At 37.1% G+C, this 22,813-nt stretch overlaps 1 protein-coding gene across 3 annotated transcripts in view; it reads right to left on the bottom strand.

Annotated features, from left to right (window-relative positions):
* The window catches only part of LRBA (LPS responsive beige-like anchor protein), an 826,328-nt gene that overhangs the window by 672,000 nt on the left and 131,515 nt on the right, over window positions 1–22,813 (bottom strand). For all 3 annotated transcript variants that reach the window (XM_082611157.1, XM_082611155.1, XM_082611156.1), the window contains exons 3-8: window positions 18,376–18,607; window positions 18,058–18,158; window positions 12,625–12,720; window positions 1,098–1,219; window positions 884–1,010; window positions 68–187 (exon numbers count right to left, since the gene is read on the bottom strand). In XM_082611157.1, coding sequence (XP_082467283.1) covers window positions 68–187; window positions 884–1,010; window positions 1,098–1,219; window positions 12,625–12,720; window positions 18,058–18,158; window positions 18,376–18,607 — 798 coding nt within the window. The remainder of the gene's footprint in view (window positions 1–67; window positions 188–883; window positions 1,011–1,097; window positions 1,220–12,624; window positions 12,721–18,057; window positions 18,159–18,375; window positions 18,608–22,813) is intronic.

Genomic DNA, 22,813 nt, shown 5'->3' with positions numbered 1-22,813 from the left:
TTTAAAATTTATATTCAATGTAAAATATATTTTTCTTATTTCACTGTAACTTTCTCAAATTACTTACATCACTGGTGTTGACAAACCATGTTATCTCTCCATAGGAAGCAAGCTCACCATTCACATAACATCGAAGCTCACTGTTCTTCCACCGGTTATAAATGTGCACTATAGTTACCATATACCACTGAATAAGCAAAACAGTTTTAAAAAAAAGATAAAGATAATGATCTTTCCAATAACTCAACCACATTGATAATAACAAGTAAAAATTAAATGCTAAATTACAATTAAACCTAAAAATAAAATAAGACTACTTTATTAAATTCAATATTCTACCTCTGGAACCATATTGATTCAAGGGAACTCTCAACAAATAACAGCTTCTCATGAAATTATTTTTCAAACTTTTTATTATGACAGTTTTTAAATGTACCCCCAAAAGTAAAAAGTTTAGTACAAACTCTCACCATCTCATTTACACAACTGTCAACATTTTGCCATATCTGTTTTATCTGTCTATTTACCTATCTACATATATATAGATGGACATTTTGTTGATAAACCATTTATTAATCTCTAAATTTTAAGGTACAAAAGAAAATACATATTACTATTACCACTACTACTACTAATAAAATACTTGCCACTGATATTTTCCCCCTGTATTTTCTTTAAACTCTACAAATAACTAAATATTCACTCTTTTTATTATCCAAATCAGAGAGGTTAACAATTGTCCAGTGATTTACACTTCATTTTCTAAAACACTATAAACACAGAGCTATGATTTACCAAATATTACGTCAATAACACTAAAGCAAAGCATTCTGAAGGCTAGAATAGCTTGGTAACATAACTATGACTCAGTAAGATCGCATACCTTTTGTGGCTTGAAATCAAATTTCACACAGTGTTGAAAGCCTTTTCCTTTTGACTTTACTGATGTTATAATTAAACATCCCCCAACAAAGTGTGCAGAATAACCAAGACCTTTGCTGGTTCTGAAACTATAAAATATAAGTTTTCATTTCATCTCCAAATATTCTTCTCATTTTCAAAGTAAAGTAACAACACTAAATTACAGAAATACATACCAATACAAATATGGTTTATCTTTATCCACGTTGATGTTATTTACAGGATCCATTCTAAGCCAGGTATGGAATGTAAAACCATTCTGGTATGGCCATTTGGCTATAGGAGGTAATGCAATAGCCTAAACGAAAAAGCTTTGAGTTACTGACTCACAATGAAAAATTTTGTTACTGAAATCATGAAAATGAGAGCTTACAATGCTATATATATTCCTACTAGATATTATTCTACATCATGATTAAAATATGCAGTAGTCTCTTTATCTGAAACAAGACTTTAATAACTTCTAAATATTCCAAAATATATAGTAACGATATTAATTTAATTAAACAACAGAAACATACAAAGTGACCTGCTTGATGCACTAATCATAGGTGCTTCATTTCTTACAATAAACATGTCCAAAGAAATTCCTATTAAAAGAGGTAGGCACTGGGCTTCCCTGGTGGCACAGTGGTTAAGAATCCACCTGCCAATGCAGGGGACATGGGTTTGAGCCCTGGTCTGGGAATATCCAAAATGCCGTGGAGCAGCTAAGCCCATGTGCCACAACTACTGAGACTGTGCTCTAGAGCCCGTGAGGCACAACTATTGAGCGGACATGCCTAGAGCCTGTGCTCCACAACAAGAAAAGCCACTGCAATGAGAGGCCCGTGCACCACAAAGAAGAGTAGCCCCCACTCCACACGAGAGAAAGCCTGCCCACAGCAATGAAGATCCAATGCAGCCAAAATTAAAATAAATTTTAAAAATTTTTAAATAAAATTTTAAAAAAGAGGTAGGTACTGATATTAAATTGGAAATTTGTTCCTGAAATGTTACATAAGGTAATAGAAGAGAGAAAGAAGGACAAGAAAGGAAAGAAAAAGTTAAGGAAAAAGCCTGGAATATAATTTTTTAACAGCAAATATAAAGCTAAAGAGGCTTCGTTCTTAACATATTTTTTATAATATTTTAAAATTATATTCATAAGTCACTATATAAATGATTTTACCACATGGCTTAAATTTTTATTTAAAACATCATATTACATACTGCAAGGGCCCCCAAATCTCCAAAACAAACTTCAAAAAGAAGAACAAAGTTGGAATATCCATACTACCAAATTTAAAAAGTACAAATCAAAGATAGAGTAATGAAGATTTTACCTTATTGACATAAAGATAAAGATCAATGGAATAGAACTGAGAGCCCAGAAATAAACCCTTATATTTGTGGTCTTGATTTTCAACAAGAATGTCAAGGTAGTTCAATGAGGAAAGAATACTGTTTTCAACCAATTTGTTGAGAAAACTAATATTTACAAGCAAAGGTATGAAGCTAACCACTTCCTTACATGTCACACAAAAAATTAACCCCAAATCAATGATAGAACTAAATGTAAGAGCTAAAAATATAAACCTCTTATAAGAAAAACTAGGGTTAAATCTATGTGACACTGAGTTAGATAAATCCTTCTTAATTAGGCAATGAAAGAAAAAATATATGAATTGGACTTCATTAAAATTAAAAACTTTTGTGCTTTAAAGGATACCCTCAAGAAAGTGAAAAGACAAGCCAAAAGAATGGGAGAAAATATTTGCAAGTTATTTATCTCATAAGAAACTTATATCCAGAAGAATATATAAAGAACTCTTGAGAGGGCAGACAGCAGAAGCAAGAAGAACTACAATCCTGCAGCCTGTGGAACAAAAACCACATTCACAGAAAGATACACAACATGAAAAGGCAGAGGACAATGCACCAGATGAAGGAACAAGATAAAACCCCAGAAAAACAACTAAATGAAGTGGAGATAGGCAACTTTCCAGAAAAAGAATTCAGAATAATGATAGTGAAGATGATCCAGGACCTCGGGAAAAAAATGCAGGCAAAGATCGAGAAGATGCAAGAAATGTTTAACAAAGACCTAGAAGAATTAAAGAACAAACAAACAGAGATGAACAATACAATAACTGAAATGAAAACTACACTAGAAGGAATCAGTAGCAGAATAACTGAGGCAGAAGAACGGATAAGTGACCTGGAAGACAGAATGGTGGAATTCACTGCTGCAAAACAGAATAAAGAAAAAAGAATAAAAAGAAATGAAGACAGCCTAAGAGACATCTGGGACAACATTAAACGCAAGAACATATAGGTGTCCCAGAAGGAGAAGAGAGAGAGAAAGGACCAGAGAAAATATTTGAAGAGATTATAGTCGAAAACTTCCCTAACATGGGAAAGGAAATAGCCACCCAAGTCCAGGAAGTGCAGAGAGTCCCACACAGGATAAACCCAAGGAGAAACACGCTGAGACACATAGTAATAAAACTGAGAAAAATTAAAGACAAAGAAAAATTACTGAAAGCAGCAAGGGAAAAATGAAAAATGACATACAAGGGAACTCCCATAAGGTTAACAGCTGATTTCTCAGCAGAAAGTCTACAACCCAGAAGGGAGTGGCATGATATATTTAAAGTGATGAAAGGGAAGAACCTACAACCAAGATTACTCTACCCCGCAAGGATCTCATTCAGACTCAATGGAAAATCAAAAGCTTTACAGACAAGCAAAAGCTGAGAGAATTCAGCACCACCAAACCAGTTCTACAACAAATGCTAAAGGAACTTCTCTAAGTGGGAAACACAAAAGAAAAGGACATACAAAAACAAACCCAAAACACTTAAGAAAATGGACACAGGAACATACATATCCATAATTACCTTAAATGTGAATGCATTAAATGCTCCAAGCAAAAGACACAGGCTTGCTGAATGGATACAAAAACAAGACCCATATATATACTGTCTACAAGAGACCCACTTCAGACCTAGCGACACACACAGATTGAAAATGAGGGGATGGAAGAAGATATTCCATGCAAATGGAAATCAAAAGAAAGCTGGAGTAGCAATACTCATATCAGAGGAAATAGATTTTAAAATAAAGAATGTTACAAGAGACAAGGAAGGACACTACATAATAACCAAGGGATCAATCCAAGAAGAACATATAACAATTATAAATATATATGCACCCAACATAGGAGCACCTCAATATACAAGGCAACTGCTAACAGCTATAAAAGAGGAAATCGAGACTAACAAAATAATAGTAGGGGAGTTTAACACCTCACTTACACCAATGGACAGATCATCCAAAATGAAAATAAATAAGGAAACAGAAGCTTTAAATGACACAACAGACCAGATAGATTTAAGCCATATTTATAGGACATTCCATCCAAAAACAGCAGATTACACTTTCTTCTCAAGTGCGCATGGAACATTCTTCAAGATAGATCACATCTTGGGTCACAAATCAAGCCTCAGTAAATTTAAGAAAATTGAAATCATATCAAGTATCTTTTCTGACCACAATGCTATGAGACTAGAAATCAATTACAGGGGAAAAAAACGTAAAAAACACAAACACATGGAGGCTAAATAATACATTACTAAATAACCAAGAGATCAGTGAAGAAATCAAAGAGGAAATCAAAAAATACCTAGAGACAAATGACAATGAAAACACGATGATCCAAAACCTATGGGATGCGGCAAAAGCAGTTCTAAGAGGGAAGTTTATAGCTATACAAGCCTACCTCGAGAAACAAGAAAAATATCAAATAAACAATCTAACCTTAAACCTAAAGAAACTAGAGAAAGAAGAACAAACAAAACCTAAAGCTAGCAGAAGGAAAGAAACCATAAAGATTAGAGCAGAAAAAAATGAAATAGAAACAAAGAAAACAATAGCAAAGATCAATAAAACTAAAACCTGGTTCTTTGAGAAGATAAACAAAATTGATAAACCCTTAGCCATACTCATCAAGAAAAAGAGGGAGAAGACTCAAATCAATAAAATTAGAAATGAAAAAGGAGAAGTTACAACAGCCACCACAGAAATAAAAAGCATCCTAAGAGACCACTGCAAGCAACTCTATGCCAATAAAATGGACAACCTGGAAGAAATGGACAAATTCTTAGAAAGGTATAAGCTTCCCAGACTGAACCAGGAAGAAACAGAAAATATGAACAGACCTATCAAAAGTAATGAAATTGAAACTGTGATTAAAAATCTTCCAACAAACAAAAGTCCAGGACCAGATGGCTTCACAGGTGAAGTCTATCAAACATTTAGAGAACAGCTAAAACCCATCCTTCTCAAGCTCTTCCAGAATATAGCAAAGTGAGGAAAACTCACAAACTCATTCTTCGAGGCCACCATCACCCTGATAACAAAACCAGACAAAGATGTCACATAGAAAGAAAACTACAGACCAATATCACTCATGAACATAGATGCAAAAATCCTCAACAAAATACTAGCAAACAGAATCCAACAGCACATTAAAAGGATCATACACCATGATCAAGTGGGATTTATCCCAAGAATGCAAGGATTCTTCAGAATATTCAAATGAATCAATGTGATACACCATATTAACAAACTGAAGAATAAAAACCATACGATGATCTGAATAGATACAGAAAAAGCTTTTGACAAAATTCAACACCCATTTATGATAAAAACCCTCCAGAAACAGGGCATAGAGGGAACCTACCCCCACATAATAAAGGCCATATACAACAAACCCACAGCAAACATCATTCTCAATGGTGAAAAACTGAAAGCATTTCCTCTAAGATCAGGAACAAGACAAGGATGTCCACTCTCACCACTATTATTCAATACAGTTTTGGAAGTCCTAGCCATGGCAATCAGAAAAGAAAAAGAAATAAAAGGAATACAAATTGGAAAAGAAGAGGTAAAACTGTCACTGTTTGCAGATGACATGATACTATACATAGAGAATCCTAAAAATGCCACCAGAAAACTACTAGAGCTAATCAATGAATTTGGTAAAGTTATGGGATACAAAATTAATGCACAGAAATCTCTTGCATTCCTATACACTAATGATGAAAAATCTTAAAATGAAATTAAGGAAACACTCCCATTTACCATTGCAACAAAAAGAATAAAGTACCTAGGAATAAACCTACCTAGGGAGACAAAAGACCTGTATGCAGAAAACTATAAGACACTGCTGAAAGAAATTAAAAATGATATCAACAGATGGAGAGATATACCATGTTCTTGAATTAGAAGAATCAATATTGTGAAAATGACTACACTACCCAAAGCAATCTACAGATTCAATGCAATCCCTATCAAATTACCAATGGCATTTTTTACAGAACTAGAACAAAATATCTTAAAATTTGTTTGGAGACACAAAGGACACCGAATAGCCAAAACAGTCTTGAGGGAATAAAACGGAGCAGGAGGAATCAGACTCCCTGACTTCAGACTATACTACCAAGCTACAGTAATCAAGACAATATGGCACTGGCACAAAAACAGAAACATAGATCAATGGAACAAGATAGAAAGCCCAGAGATAAACCCACACACCTATGGTCAACTAATCTATGACAAAGGAGGCAAGGATATACAATGGAGAAGAGACAGCCTCTTCAATACATGGTGCTGGGAAAACTGGACAGCTACATGTAAAAGAATGAAATTAGAACACTCCCTAACACCATACACAAAAATAAACTCAAAATGGAATCGAGACCTAAATGTAAGACCAGACACTATAAAACTCTTAGAGGAAAACACAGGAAGAACACTCTTTGACATAAATCACAGCAAGATCTTTTTTGATCCACTTCCTAGAGTAATGGAAATAAAAACAAAACTAAACTAATGGGACCTAATGAAACTTCAAAGCTCTTTAGCAGCAAAGGAAACCATAAACAAGACGAAAAGATAAGCCTCAGAATGGAAGAAAATATTTGCAAATGAATCAATGGACAAAGGATTAATCTCCAAAATATATAAACAGCTCATGCAGCTCAATATTAAAGAAACAAACAACCCAATCCAAAAACGTGCAGAAAACCTAAATAGACATTTCTCCAAAGAAGACATACAGATGGCCAAGAAGCACATGAAAAGCTGTTCAACATCACCGATTATTAGAGAAATGCAAATCAAAACTACAATGAGGTATCACCTTACACCAGTTAGAATGGGCATCATGAGAAAATCTGCAAACAACAAATGCTGGAGAGGGTGTGAAGAAAAGGGAACCCTCTTGAACTGTTCGTGGGAATGTAAATTGATACAGCAACTATGGAGAACAGTATGGAGGTTCCTTAAAAAACTAAAAATAGAATTACCATATGATCCAGCAATCCCACTACTGGGCATATACCCAAAGAAAACCATAATTCAAAAAGATACAAGCACCCCAAAGTCAGGTCAGGTCATGGAAGCAACCTAAATGTACATCGACAGACGAATGGATAAAGAAGTTGTGGTACATATATACAATGGAATATGACTCAGCCATAAAAAGGAACAAAATTGGGTCATTTGTTGAGACCTGGATGGATCTAGAGACTGTCATACAGAGTGAAGTAAGTCAGAAAGAGAAAAACAAATATCGTATATTACCGCATGTATGTGGAACCTAGAAAAATGGTACAGATGAACTGGTTTGCAGGGCAGAAGTTGAGGCACAGATGTAGAGAACGAACGTATGGACACTAAGGGGGGAAAGCCACGGTGGGGTGGGGATGGTGGTGTGCTGAATTGGACAATTGGGATTGACATGTATACACTGATGTGTATAAAGCTGATGACTAACAAGAACCTGCTGTATAAAAAAATAAAATAAAATTCAAAAATTAAAAAAAAGAATGCTTACAATTCAATAATAGAAAAATGCAATTTTTATATGGGCAAAAGATCTGAATGAACATGTCTCCAAAGAAGATATGCAAATGGCCATAAGGACATGGAATGATGCTCAGCATCATCAATCATGAAGGAAATGCATATCAAAACCACAATGAGATATTACTTAACACCCACTAGGATGGCTATAATCAAAAAGACAGACATTAACAAGTGTTGGCAAGCAAGTGGAGAAATTTGAACCCTCCCAAATTGCTGATGGGATTATAAAATAAATATAGCCACTTTGGAAAACAAACTCGGAGTCCCTCAAATGGGTGAACATAGACAATATGACTCAGCAATTCCACTCCTTCATTTCCAAGAGAAATGAAAACATAAGTCCACATAAAAACTTGCACAAAGAAGCCCATAAAGCATTCCCAAAAAGTGGAATCAACTCAAATATCCACTGATTAAAGAATAATTAAACAAAAAGTGCTATATTCTTTCAATATTAGTCAGCCATTAAAAGTAATGAAGCAGTGATACATACTACAACATGAATGGATCTTGAAAACAGCAGTGGTAAGTAGAAAAAGCCAATCACAAAAGTCCAGACATCAGATGATTCCACCTGCATGAACTGTCCAGAATAGACAAATCCATATAGACAGAAAGTAGAACAGCAGTTGCCTAGGCCTGGGAGTTTGCAGTGAAATGTGCAGTGACTGCTAAGGAGTGAAGGGTTTCTTCTGGGTGTGATGAAAAGTTCTAAAATTGATTGTGATAATGGTTGCAGAGCTTGGTGAACACACTTAACCATTCACTGCACACTTAAAATGAATGAATCATATGATATGGGGATTATAACTCAATAAAGCTGTTAAAAAAAGATCATACTACAAAGTTTTTGTTTTCTTGTTATTTATAATTTACAATAATTATTGTTACTTATAATTTACAATTTCTTGTTATAATTTACATAGGCATTTATGTCGACATCATACATACACATATATTCTTTTATATGTATAAGATATTCCATAAAACATGAAAAAATCATAGAGCCAAATTTATGTAATAACACAATTGAGACTTCAAGAGGCTGATTTAAAATGAATGTTGCGGGCTTCCCTGGTGGCGCAGTGGTTGAGAGTCCGCCTGCTGATGCAGGGGACGCGGGTTCGTGCCCCGGTCCGGGAAGATCCCACATGCCGCGGAGTGGCTGGGCCCGAGCCATGGCCGCTGAGCCTGTGCTTCCGGAGCCTGTGCTCCGCAACGGGAGAGGCCACAACAGTGAGAGGCCCGCGTACCGCAAAAAATAAATAAATAAATAAATAAATAAAATGAATGTTGGGGACTTCCCTGATGGCACAGTGGTTAAGGCTGCGAGCTCCCAATGCAAGGGGCCCGGTTCAATCCCTGGTCAGGGAATTAGATCCCACATGCATGACGCAACTAAGAGTTCGCATGCCACAACTAAGGAACCAGAAAGCCGCAACTAAAGAGCCCACGAACCGCAACTAAGGAGACTGACTGCCACAACTAAGGATCCCACATGCTGCAACTAAGAAGCCCACCTGCCACAACTAAGAGCCAGTGCAACCAAATAAACAAATAAAAGAAAATAAAGTAAAATAAAATGAATGTTGCACTAAGGAAAAAAGAAGAATACATATTCACTGTATACATGTGCTCTCTCTCACTAAAACATGAGAGTAGAGGATGTGAAAGCTTTGTAAAAATAATTTACCCATAAATACTTTAACTTCCATTTAAAAGCTATGTTTAAGGGAAAAATGAGTGACTGAATATATTTAAAACACCTTTTCTCTGAAAGTTCCAAAAGCTGTGTAGTTGAACTGCCCCACTTTCAAGATACATATAAGTAAATGGAATGGACACATTACTATCTCAAAGAATTTTAAATAATAAAGTTATAATATGCGTGAAAAAGAGATTAATATCATGAGAATACTTTTTTAAAGGGAATCCTCTTGCACTGTTGGTGGGAATGTAAATGGATACAGCCACTATGGAGAACAGTATGGAGGTTCCTTAAAAAACTAAAAATAGAATTACCATTAAGACCCAGCAATCCCACTACTGGGCATATACCCTGAGAAAACCATATTTAAAAAAAGACATATACCACAATGTTCAATGCAGCACAATTTACAATAGTCAGGACATGGAAGCAACCTAAGTGTCCAGCGACAGAGGAGTGGATAAAGCAGATGTCACACATATATACAATGGAATATTACTCAGCCATAAAAAGAAATGAAATTGAGTTATTTGTAGTGAGGTGGATGGACCTAGAGTCTGTCATACAGAGTGAAGTAAGTCAGAAAGAGAAAAACAAATACCATATGCTAACACATATATATGGAATCTAAAAAAAAAAAAACTGGTTCTGAAGAACCTAGGGGCAGGACAGAAATAAAGATGCAGACGTAGAGAATGGACTTGAGGACACGTGGAGGGGGAAGGGTAAGCTGGGATGAAGTGAGAGAAGTGGCATGGACATATCTACACTACCAAATGTAAAATTGATAGCTAGTGGGAAGCAGCCGCATAGCACAGGGAGATCAGCTCAGTACGCTGTGACCACCTAGAGGGATGGGAGAGGGAGGGTGGGAGGGAGGCATAAGAGGGAGGGGATATGGGGGTATATGTATACATATAGCTGATTCACTTTGTTATAAAGCAGAAACTAACACAACATTGTAAAGCAATTATACTCCAATAAAGATGTTTTTTTAAAAACTATATATTTAAATATATATATTTAAAGGGTGGATCTGGATACGTTTTTTCCTTATTTATTTGTTTGTTTGTTTGTTTGTTTATTTACGACTGCACTGTGTCTTCGTTGCTGCGCACGGGCTTTCTCTAGTTGCAGCAAGCAGGGGCTACTCTTCGTTGTGGTGCGCGGGCTTCTTATTGCAGTGTCTTCTCTTTTTGCAAAGCACAGGCTACAGGCACGCGGGTTTGGTAATTGTGGCGCATGGGCTCAGTAGCTGTGGCTTGCGGGCTCTAGAGCGCAGGCTCAGTAGTTGTGGCACACGGGCTTAGCCGCTCTGTAGCATGTGGGATCTTCCCACACCAGGGCTCGAACCTATGTCACCTGGCAGGCAGATTCTTAACCACTGTGCCACCAGGGAAGTCCCAAGAATACTTTTTTATGTTGGAGACAAACGATAAGCTCAGTGCCAACAGAGTACAATTATTCTAGAAAGCTTCAAATCTAAAATGGTTATTAAGGAAAAATTATAAAGAAAAAAATAATATGAGCAATGAAACTTTCCAAAGAAAACTGTGTATTTTGTGTGAATCATTCAAATATCACAAATATCCTTTCAAAACACTCTCTTCAGGCTCCCCTGGTGGCACAGTGGTTGAGAGTCCACCTGCCGATGCAGGGGACACGGGTTCGTGCCCCGGTAGGAGAAGATCCCACATGCCGTGGAGCGGCTAGGCCCGAGAGCCATGGCCGCTGAGCCTGTGCGTCCGGAGCCTGTGCTCCGCAACGGGAAAGGCCACAACAGTGAGAGGCGTACTGCAAAAAAAAAAAAAAAAAAAAAAAAAAAAATCTCTTCTTTCTGCAAGTATTGCCTGGCTACATAGAGGCCACAAGCAAGTAGGATATTATGAGAAAAAAAGTAAAAAATGAATAAAAGGTTACCTCAGAAGAAGAATAGGCTGAAATATCTTCAAAAAATGTATGCTTGTAACAGGCACACCAATGTAATAATGAGGTAAAAAAGCTTCCATAAATAACACATATACATTATATAATGTAATCCTATAATTTTTTTTTTTTTTTTTTTTTTTTTTTGCGGTACGCGGTCCTCTCACTGTTGTGGCCTCTCCCGTTGTGGAGCACAGGCTCCGGACGCGCAGGCTCAGCGGCCATGGCTCACGGGCCCAGCCGCTCCACGGCATGTGGGATCCTCCCAGACCGGGGCACGAACCCGTGTCCCCTGCATTGGCAGGCGGACTCTCAACCACTGCGCCACCAGGGAAGCCCCCTATAATATTTTGAAACATTACAGATATTACTACCATACCTAACTGTCTTATTTATAAACTGATTAACAGATTACAAGAATGCTGAGATTGATATTATATGGAGTAACTCTCAGGTGCAAATGAAACAGGAATCAGGAAATGTAAGGCTAAAGAAAGATTTTCAGAAAGATAAAACTGAAAGTGTTACACATAAATTTTTTTTAACATCTTTATTGGAGTATAATTGCTTTACAATGCTGTGTTAGTTTCTGCTGTATAACAAAGTGAATCAGCTATACGTATATATATATCTCCATATCTCCTCCCTCTTGCGTCTCCCTCCCACCCTCCGTATCCCACCCCTCTAGGTGGATACAAAGCACCGAGCTGATCTCCCTGTGCTATGTGGCTGCTTCCCACTAGGTATCTGTTTTATGTTTGGTAGTGTATATATGTCCATGCCACTCTCTCACTTCGTCCCAGCTTACCCTTCCCCCTCCCCATGTCCTCAAGTCCATAAATTTCTATTTGAGAATGCAAAGATAAAATTCATAAGACAAAATGCTTATGTTGAAAAGAATTGGGTTCTTATTCCAGTGAGGCCCCAAGGGGTGAGTGGACAGCTTTCTTAACTTCTTAGAGCCTCTATTTCTTCACCTCTAAAACAGTCAGGGAAAAGTAACATGCACAATTGCTGTAAAGATTACGTTAGGCTGTGCAAAGAAGTTTCTACCTAACACAGAACCGGTCAGGAGTGTTTACAGGGCCATACTTTCAGGAAGCAAAAGAAAGAAAAAAGAACTTCAAGCGATTTCCTCGTTAAGATTTACTTACTGCAGCACTCTTTCCTGGAAAGTTGAAAAAGGCATCCGGACCATACTTCTGTGGCATGTGCTTTAATACAGACAGCAACTTTCCAGCATGTGGAGGCTATGAAAATAATCAACAATTCATTAGCCACATTATTCACCATAAAACAAAAATACCTACTTTTAGTACAGACACACTTTAAGATACCCCCAAATAACTCAATAACTCTGTAAGCTACAAAGCACATAAAGTAACCAACGGAAGGTTATTTCCAACTACCTTGAAGAACTAAACAATGCATTCTATGCCATTGTTTTCTGAGGTGTTGGAGACATATGAGCTAACAGCAGCTGACACATGACTCTTCTCCACGCGACAGCAAAAACGACCTCTAAAATTACAAGCTACATCAACCCACTACCCACCTCTCGTTAAAGCACGTTTTCATGTCACCAAAACATCATGCTTACCAAGTCCCACTGTTAAAGGCACGTTAAAAACAATAAAATATTTGAGCCTCAGAATCACAAGAGGGGTTATTATCACTCCATTTTCCAAAGGAGGAATCTGAGGCAGAGGAACATGTCCAAGGTCATACAGGTAGTAAGTGACAAGGATAGGATAAGAATTCAGTCTGACTCCAGAGTCCATGCTTTTCATTACTACACTTTCACTGTTACACTATTCTATCTCTCATATAGCTTCCCACTGTCTTTAAAATAAAGACCAAAATCCCTAGCATGGCCCTCAAGATAGTTTGCATATCTCCTTAACCTCTTCTGCCTCTCTCTGCACTCTATCTACAATGCCTTTTCTGTCTTCTTCCCATAATAGGGCCTGAGCACAAGCTATTCCTTCTGCTTAAAATGTTCTCACTAGGCCTATTCCCTCCCCCTCTCCACCCTCCTCCACCTTAACTAAATAAATCTTACCCATCCATTGAAGTTCATCTTAATGATCACTTCTCAGGGCAGTCTTCCCTGACCTCTAAGAATGGATCAAATCTCCCTATCACATTTCATTCTACAATATATCTCTACTATACAGCATGTATAAAAGTTGTAACATTACATTTATTTGATTAATGCCTCTTTGACCCACAAGTCTCCTCTAATACATTGAACAACCAACAGCTAAAACGAAAAGGCACATTTACATTTAGGAAAAGCAAAGGACAATCAGATATACCTTATCATTTCAATCAGTTTACAAAGTGTAGTACATTCCTCTTAAAGTTAGAAGTTCAAAACAGTGTCAAACTACAAGTGAAATGACTGGCTTGCCTTCATCTTATCATTAATAACTATCTAGAAGAGTTTGGCAATCTTTTACCTAAATGTTAAGTGGAAAGCTTCATTCGTAAGTGATAAAGAAATTTTCAATTAACCACACTGTTCAATTATAAAAGTGTAATAACAAGTTATTACAATCACAATGATTTTTTAAATAAATTCTAAAATGAAATCACCGAAAATAATATGCAGTCAAAAATAAAAATATAACTTTGTAGCATTTCTAGAGAAATCAATCCTCAAAATTTCCTTTTCTATAAACCAATCAAAAAGCATACATTAAGATAAGCACTTAATCCACAGATACTGCTAGGGGACTGTATACTAAGAAAGCCTTTCAGAAAATAATTCCAGAGTCTTTAAAAATGTTCACCCATTGATACACTATTTCCACATATGTGCTAAAGTAATAATCAAAAAAGCAGACACAGATTTAGATACAGGGATTTTTCACTGCACTGATATGATAGCAAAAGCTACATAAGCTCTGAGCAAGGCCCTGCTCTTGTTTTATTAATAGTTCATTATTTTTTCCCTCCCATAAGCAGCTACATTAACATGCTTAATCTTTTTATATGTGTTCCTTTAAAAATGTGTTTCTGTGTGCCTATACTTAAAATTTAAATGATGTTGGGTTAGATATATCATTCTATTTCTTACTTTCTTCCTGCTTTTTGGTATCTATTCTTATTACTCTGTTCATTGATTCTAACTGCTATATAATAATCTATTCTATGCATCCAATACATTTTACCTATCTATTCTCCTAACAATAAACACATGCTGACAATTCACTGCCATCAAAAAATAATGCTTCAGGGGTTCCCTGGTGGCACAGTGGTTGAGAGACTGCCTGCCAATGCAGGGCACGCGGGTTCGTGCCCCAGTCCGGGAAGATCCCACATGCCGCGGAGCGGCTGGGCCCGTGAGCCATGGCCGCTGAGCCTGCACGTCCAGAGCCTGTGCTCCGCAACGGGAGAGGCCACAACAGTGAGAGGCCCGCGTACCGCAAAAAAAAAAAAAAAAAAATGCTTCAGTGAACATCCTCATACATATTTCCCTACAGAACTATGTGAGAATTTCTTGGAACATGCACTCAGGAGCAAACTACTAATTCATTGGATATGGGTATAATTTAAGTAACTAACTAGTACTAGATTACTCTTGAGGTTGGCTCCATTGGTGTTCATTCCAACCAGTAGCACACAGTTTTAAAATAACTCCATCCCTCCAATTATACTTGTTATTATCCAACTCTATAATTCTTGATACTAATGATGTAAGGTGACATATCAATACTGCTTTCATTTGAACATCTCTAATTATTAGTGATTTAGTGATTGTGGGGTTTCTCTCTCTGTAAATAGATGTCTGTTCATATCCTTTCCTATTTTCTCATAGTTTTCTATATTCACCAATATGACAAAAAATGTTTTAATTACATATTCAGAATACATAAATTATTTGAATATAAATCAAAACCAAAATCAAACCAGTATACTTCTTCTGGACATGACACAGTAACAGGACCTATACTTTCTAACTCACCATAATCAACTTGAAAACTGGACAAAATGTATGAAACTAAAACTGTTTTCAGACTAGCTCAAGACTGTGATTCTTGAGAAAGGGAAACAAAATGAGTCGTGAGATTACCCAGACTTTCTACCTGCAGTCCATTTCCTTATCACGTATCATTGCACAGGGAGAAGGTAACCAAACAGAATTTGAAATTCTCATTGAGTTGATGAGGCAGAAGTTAGAGGATGGGTAGTCTGAGGTGGACAGAACCTTCAGGGCAGAGTACTACAGAGGAAGGACCTATGCAGAGAAGAAACTCCAGAAATCTGCACTGACCCTTTGGCATAATACCAAACTGTTCATTTCTACCTTAAAACTCAACAAGGTGGGGTGGCCACGATTTTGACAGCCATCAGTCAAAGAATTCCCAGAGCAAATATAGAGCCAGGAATTGCTGAGACCCTACTAGGCACTATGGAGAGACCACAGTCTTGCTTGCCTCATGTCTGAGACTTAGGGTCATTCACAGAGACCCTAGAAAAGTCAGGCCAGAATAAGGCTGCCCTAATAATAATAAGCCCTAGAGTAACAGCCTAGATTGGCTGACCAAAAAAACTTTTAAACTAGCCTGAAAGAATAAAGTTAATCCACAAGTAACTTAAAAGCAGTCTAACAACCTTAAAAGAACTATGACAGAATCCAGCACTCAACAGGGAATAACTCACTATGACTAACATCACTATGTCTAAAATCACTAGTATAAAACAGGAAAATATGACCTACAAGTAAAAGCAGAATGAGTGAGCAAAAAACTGATCTAGAAAATGACAGAGATGACAGAATTAGTGGACGAGAACATTAAAGCAACTATTAATATGCTATCTATTCTCAATGATTTAAAGGAAAAAAAGAATGAGGGAACAAATGAAAGATATTAAAAAGAACCAAACAGAATTGACAGAGATTAGAAGTATCTGAAATCTGAAAATTTTAATGGCTGTTAACACATTACAGAAGAAAAGATCAACTGCCTTAAAAATATAGCAATAAAAGCAATCTAAAATGAAGCACAGGGTCTTCCCTGGTGGCACAGTGGTTAAGAATCCGCCTGCCAATTCAGGGGACATGGGTTCGAGCCCTGGTCCAGGAAGATCCCACATGCTATGGAGCAACTAAGCCCATGAGCCAAAACTGCTGAAGCCCACGCGCCTAGAGCCTGTGCTCCACAACAAGAGAAGCCACTGCAATGAGAAGCCTGTGCACCGCAACAAAGAGTAGCTCCCCGGGTCTTCCCTGATGGCGCAGTGGTTGAGAGTCCGCCTGCCAATGCAGGGGATGCGGGTTCGTGCCCCGGTCCAGGAAGATCCCACATGCCGTGGAGCGGCTGGGCCCGTGAGCCATGGCCGCTGAGCCTGCGCGTCCGGAGCCTGTGCTCCGCAACGGGAGAGGCCACAACAGTGAGAGGCCTGCGTACCGCAAAAAACAAACAAAAAAAAAAGAGTAGCTCTCACTCACCACAACTAGAGAAAGCCCAGGCACAGCAACCAAGACCCAACGCAGCCAATAAACAAATAAATAAATGAATTTATTTAAAAATAAATAAAATAAAATGAAGCACAAAGAGAAAAGACTAAAAAAAATGTGAACAGATCTCAGTGACCTAAGGAGTACTACCAAGATGATTAAAAAACATGTAACTGGAGTCCCAGAAGAGGGGGAGAGGGACAAGAAAATGATATTTGAAGAAATAATGATCAAAATGTTCCCAAATTTGATGAAAAGTATAAGCCCACAGATGCAAGAACCCCTAATAAGGATAAATACAAGGTAAACCACACCAAGAAACATAATAAAATCACTGCAAATCAGTGATAAAAATCTTAAAAGCAGGCAGAGAACTAGAGTTCAATACAAAGAAACTAAAGAATCCAATCATTTTAATACAATAAATTAGAGTGTATAACTGCAGAGCACAAATTTGGATATACTTAAACAGAGGCAGATTAAGGATCAGCTGGCTGAGTAGTTGCTGCAGGCAATGATTTCTAAAGAGCTCTAAACCAAGCCAAGAAATGCGACAAAAATGGAGAAAACATTTACTAGTATTCCTCTAAGGCATAAGTAACTAAAGAGTAGGAAGAAACAGTTTGATAAGGCACCTTGAGTTCAAAATCAGTTGACCGCTACCACCCATTGCAAAAGATCATGAAACTGCATCTAAAGAGGGTGGGTCCAATTAACCACAGCGCTTTTGTTCACTGAGTGGGTTATTCAAGTTGAAACTACTCAGACTGATAGAAAGGGAAGCTAGATGCTGCTACCCAATATTTTTATTTCTCTGTCCTTACCCTTTTCCTCTAATTAATGTTGAATTTTTATGTTGAATTTTAAAATGTTGAAATTTAAAAAAAATTAAAATTATTTAAAACATTTGAGGAAGGACCAAATTACCAACCTGCCTGGAACACCCAGTTCTCACCTGTGTCAGGTGATGGCAAAAGTAGCTGTAGAGGGCTAAATGCTATTCTAACTGATCTCTCCCCCTCAATTTGACATTTACCCCCTGTGCAACAATATCTGCTTAAAAGCTACTAATATGTTTGGGGAGGGGAACAGTTTCAAATATCAGAGTATTTAAGCTTACCCATTGTCCTTTATCTCCTTGAAGTTTACTGAAGAACAGCTTTAGTTCTCGAACTGTCAAATTGTAGCTAGCCAGCACTCCCAACATGTCAACTAAAAGATCTGGAAACAAAGAAAGCAAAAAATAAAATAATTAAGCTACTTATATTTCTTGCAAGATTAAAATATATGGTGCTTACTTGACAGTTTGGACACTAAAGTTCCAGGTACATGTTAGATGCTCAATATTTATTTAATAAATATTATTAAATAAGAAAAATAGAGTACTTAAGAATCAAACTTCATTTCTTCACAACCATTGTATTATGGAAAGTCATACCTGCTATCATATTGTCAACTTTTTCAATTTTCCCAAGCACTTTCTCAACAAGGCCTACTTCAGTGCAGACCTGAAGATTTCGTATGCTTTTCTTCAGAATGGCTGTAAACATGCTCCAGACTTCTGCTTGGCAAGTAACATCACATTTCTCTAATAGGTCCACCATGCAGATGATACTCTCACCTTCTTGAATAATGAAATTCATTTCTAAATCAAATTGTCCTCCTACCAACTTCCAGGGGCAGGGGGAAGGAGGGAAAGAAAAAAAAACATTAAAAGCATTAGTACTTCTTCAATATAACTAGAGTACACTCCTAAGCTTTAGATTCACAGTAACTATCCATATACATTCTTCTCTTCCCTGGTAGTCTAGTGGTTAGGATTCAGTGCTCCCATACACATTCTTCTCTACCCCCTACAACAATAAAAAGATCTTTAATACACACACACACACACAGCTCTAAAAAAATAAAGCTTCTAAAGAAATCTTCAAGTTAAGATAGCACAAAGTCAAGCGAGACTTAGAATATAAAAATTGAAGTATTTACAACAAATGGAGGACGTTTAGGTAAATCACTACCACTGCCCTGATACTAATAAAGATCTAACTTAGCTCTATAATTGTTTCTAATTCAACGTTTCATTTATGAATTAGGTAATCTGTGAGCTACTCACAGCAACCTAAATGTCTTTTGCTACTTGTACATGTATGAGCTCACAGCAAAAATGAAAAGCTGAAAAAGGTTTAGAGTGGACACAAAACATGTAATTTTTACTGGTCAAATTCTTCGTTTATTACACCTATCCACTTTGATCCCCCCTGTCAATAATCAGGATAACTCAAACATAACTTAAACTTAGTCACACACTCAAAGTTAGTAATCAAGAAAATTTATTTCATTGATATTGCTATCAGAAAATCCACCCAGAGAAAGCTGTACTGACCTATTCCTACCCTGCCATCTCACCAATAGCATCCTCACGGAGGGAAAGTTTTTTAATTTGAACAAACCCCAATTGTTTAAAGGAATTAAAATACTTTTAGAATTACCTTTGCAGGCCTATCTTTTTTAACTAGATGTTTTTAAAGATCTGTCAGAACAGTTACATACATGATTCACCTACACTCCTGTCCTTCTAAATACACCTTCATTTTTCATTATGCTTTCCTAAACCTAAAAGGTAGGCAAGAATTAGGAGAAAGTGAATTGTACAAAACAAAATCCAACAGCTCATAAAAGAATAGGGACTACCCTGGTGACGCAGCAGTTAGGACTCCGTGCTCCCAATGCAGGGGACCCAGGTTCGATCCCTGGTCAGGGAACTAGATCCCACATGCATGCTGCAACTAAGAGTTCACATGCCACAACTAAGGAGGCCGCCTGCCACAACTAAGGAGCCCATTTGCCACAACTAAGGAGCCCATGAGCCGCAACTAAGGAGCCCATGAGCCGCAACTAAGGGGCCTGCCAGCCGCAACTAAAGGAGCCCATGAGCCGCAACTAAGCAGCCCATGTGCCACAACTAAGACCAGGCACGACCAAATAAATTTTTAAAAAAATAATAATAATAGACATGACCAAGTAGAGTTTACTTCAGAAAAGCAAAGATGGTACAGAACTAGGAAATCAATTAAAACTCCTTGCAGCCAGGGACTGATATGCATCCCAGGTTCTGTCAAAGATACACACTGGCACGAGAAAGAAAAAAATGGAAAAATGAAAAACAGGAGGCAGTATCTGCATGCAGGGAGATAAGAATTCCTAGCAAGCATAGTCATAAAGGCTTTTGGGTTTTCTAGGAAAGCTCTGGCAGAGATTTTAGTGTACAATTCTTTGCATAATCAGTAACATGCAGCATAAGGAGATGACAGATGGGTTTCTGCTAAAAGAGTCCCTTGGTGTGACTGGGCCAATTCTCCTAGCTACATGGTCCTGGCTATGAAGTATACGTGCTTGGTTCCCTAAGTGCTCCCCAAAATTCTGTAAGCTACATAAGAAGTCTAATAGAGATATTTTTTTTGATTTTGTGATTATTTGTGACTGCTTTTTGCTTGTTTTGTCTTTAACTTTTTATTCTGAAATAATTCAGACATTCAAAAACTGCAAAATAGTATACAGTTCCTGTATACCCTTTAACCAGCTTCCCCTAATGTGAATATATTACATCATCATAATACAGTCATTAAAACCAGGTACAATACTACAGATCTTACTCAAATATTGACACTTGTCACACTAATGTTCTTTTTCTGATCCAGGATCAGCATCCCCTTAGTCTTCTCCAAACTGAGACAGTGACACAGGCATTCTTTGACTTTCATGGATTTGACACTTTTGAAGTGTATTTGCCAGTTATTTTATAGACTGTCTTCCAATCTGAACATTTCTTCATGTTTAAATTCAGGCTATGCATTTTTGGTAAAAACACACCAGAAGTGATGCGTGTCCTTCTCGGTGTATCATTTCGGAAGGTACCTGAAGTCAGTATGTCTCGCTATTGGTGAAGTTAGCTTAGATCACCTGCTTAAGAGGTGTCTGTCAAATTTTTTCCATTTTAAAGTTACTATCTTTCATTTTTAAATTATTAAGCATTCTTGTGAAGAATACTTTGAGACTATACAAATATCTTGTTTCTCATCATACTTTTTAGCATCCATTGATGGATCTTACCTGCAACTGTAAATACTGTGGCATAGCTAAATGGTGGTTTTATATTTCTACCAAACTTTCTTCATTTATTAATTTTAAAAGACTTCCTTTAACAACAAAATACACCCCAACAGCCAGCATTCTGTCCCTATAGGAAAACTGGAATGATTCTCACGAAAGTCAGAATAAGACTAGGATGCACTATCATTACTATCATTTGATATTATTCTGGAGATACAGAAATCACATTTGGTCAAAAGGCAGCAACATGTAGAAATATCAGAACAGAGGATTTAAATTCCAATTATTTTCAGATGATATGATATATATCTAGAAAACTGAAAAACTACTATAAATGACAAAATTATTTGGTAATGAAACTACTGATTACAGTTAACAATATGAATCAAGCTCAAAAGCATTATGCTAAATAGAAGCAAGCACAAATGACTACCTTAACAACTAGAAATTTATTCCACAGATATATTTAGGTAATGATGTTACATACAAGAACTTCATTTTAGCATTTTAATAGAAAATAGAAGACACAATACCTCCCCAAAAAAACACATTATAAAGTAAAGTTGTGTTTAACCATATAATGGAATATGATGCAGCCACTGAAAATAATGAGGGAGCTCCATTTGACAGAAAAAGATCTCTAAAATACGTTGTTTAGTTGAGAAAACTGAAGTGGAAAAAAGCATGATAGTGGGCTACAATTTAAGTGTAAAACATATACATACTGACATATGCCTAAGAACAATACACAAGAAACTAAATAGTGATTGCCTCTAAAGAGGTAACTGAGCATCTGGGGAACGAGGGCCAGGGGAGAGTTTGTAGTATACATACACTTTTGGACATCCTCCACACAGATCTGAATAGGTCAAAAACCTAGTTGCAAGACTTCCCTGGTGGCGCAGTGGTTAAGAATCCGCCTGCCAATGCAGGGAACATGGGTTCAAGCCCTGGTCCAGGAAGATCCCACATACTGTGGAGCAACTAAGCCCGTGCACCACAACTACTGAGCCTGTGCTCTAGAGCCCGTGTGCCGCAGCTACTGAGCCCATGTGCTGCAGCTACTGAAGCCCGCGCACCTACAGCCTGTGCCCCGCAACAAGAGAAGCCACCTCATTGAGAAGCCTGCACGCCGCAACAAAGAGTAGCCCCCGCTCACCACAACTAGAGAAAGCCGGTGCACAGCAACCAAGACCCAATGCAGCCATAAATAAATAAATTAAATAAGTAAATAAATTTATTATTTAAAAAAAACCTTGTTGCAACTAACTTAAGTTACCTTACCTTCCCCTTAATATTACTTACATCAATCTTTCATTTTGATCTGTGTTTATTACCATCAGTAACCACCCTTCCAAGAAGCTATAGAATTAATTTTTGAAAGTAATTTCCAAAAAACCTCCAAATATTTCACCAGATTTTAAATTGAGTTTATACTGTGAGAGCAGTATCCAGACAGGTGTTTCAAATATTTCTCCACTGCTTTAAATATTATGAAATATGCCTTTCAAGGAGAAAATTGAGGACAGAAATTGGTACATACAAATATGTGGCATATGTGATATACTATATATATGCATATCTATTATACCTAAAAAGCATGCACAGGGTCTACAGTATGTCACATTAACCCTTTCTAATAGTTATTTGAAACTGATCGACCTTCAAAACACAAATTTGTTTCCAATGACAGGGATCATAATCCAAGTCTAGGCACTGGCTAGTTATTATGTGAGCTGTAGTAATGGCTGTGCACTACAAAATGT

The sequence above is a fragment of the Mesoplodon mirus genome (assembly GCF_964341445.2).
Source record: "Mesoplodon mirus genome assembly, chromosome: 2".
Taxonomy (NCBI): Eukaryota; Metazoa; Chordata; class Mammalia; order Artiodactyla; family Ziphiidae; genus Mesoplodon; species Mesoplodon mirus.
Note: the sequence above shows the minus strand (reverse complement) of the source record. Positions and strands in the feature narration are given on the sequence as shown.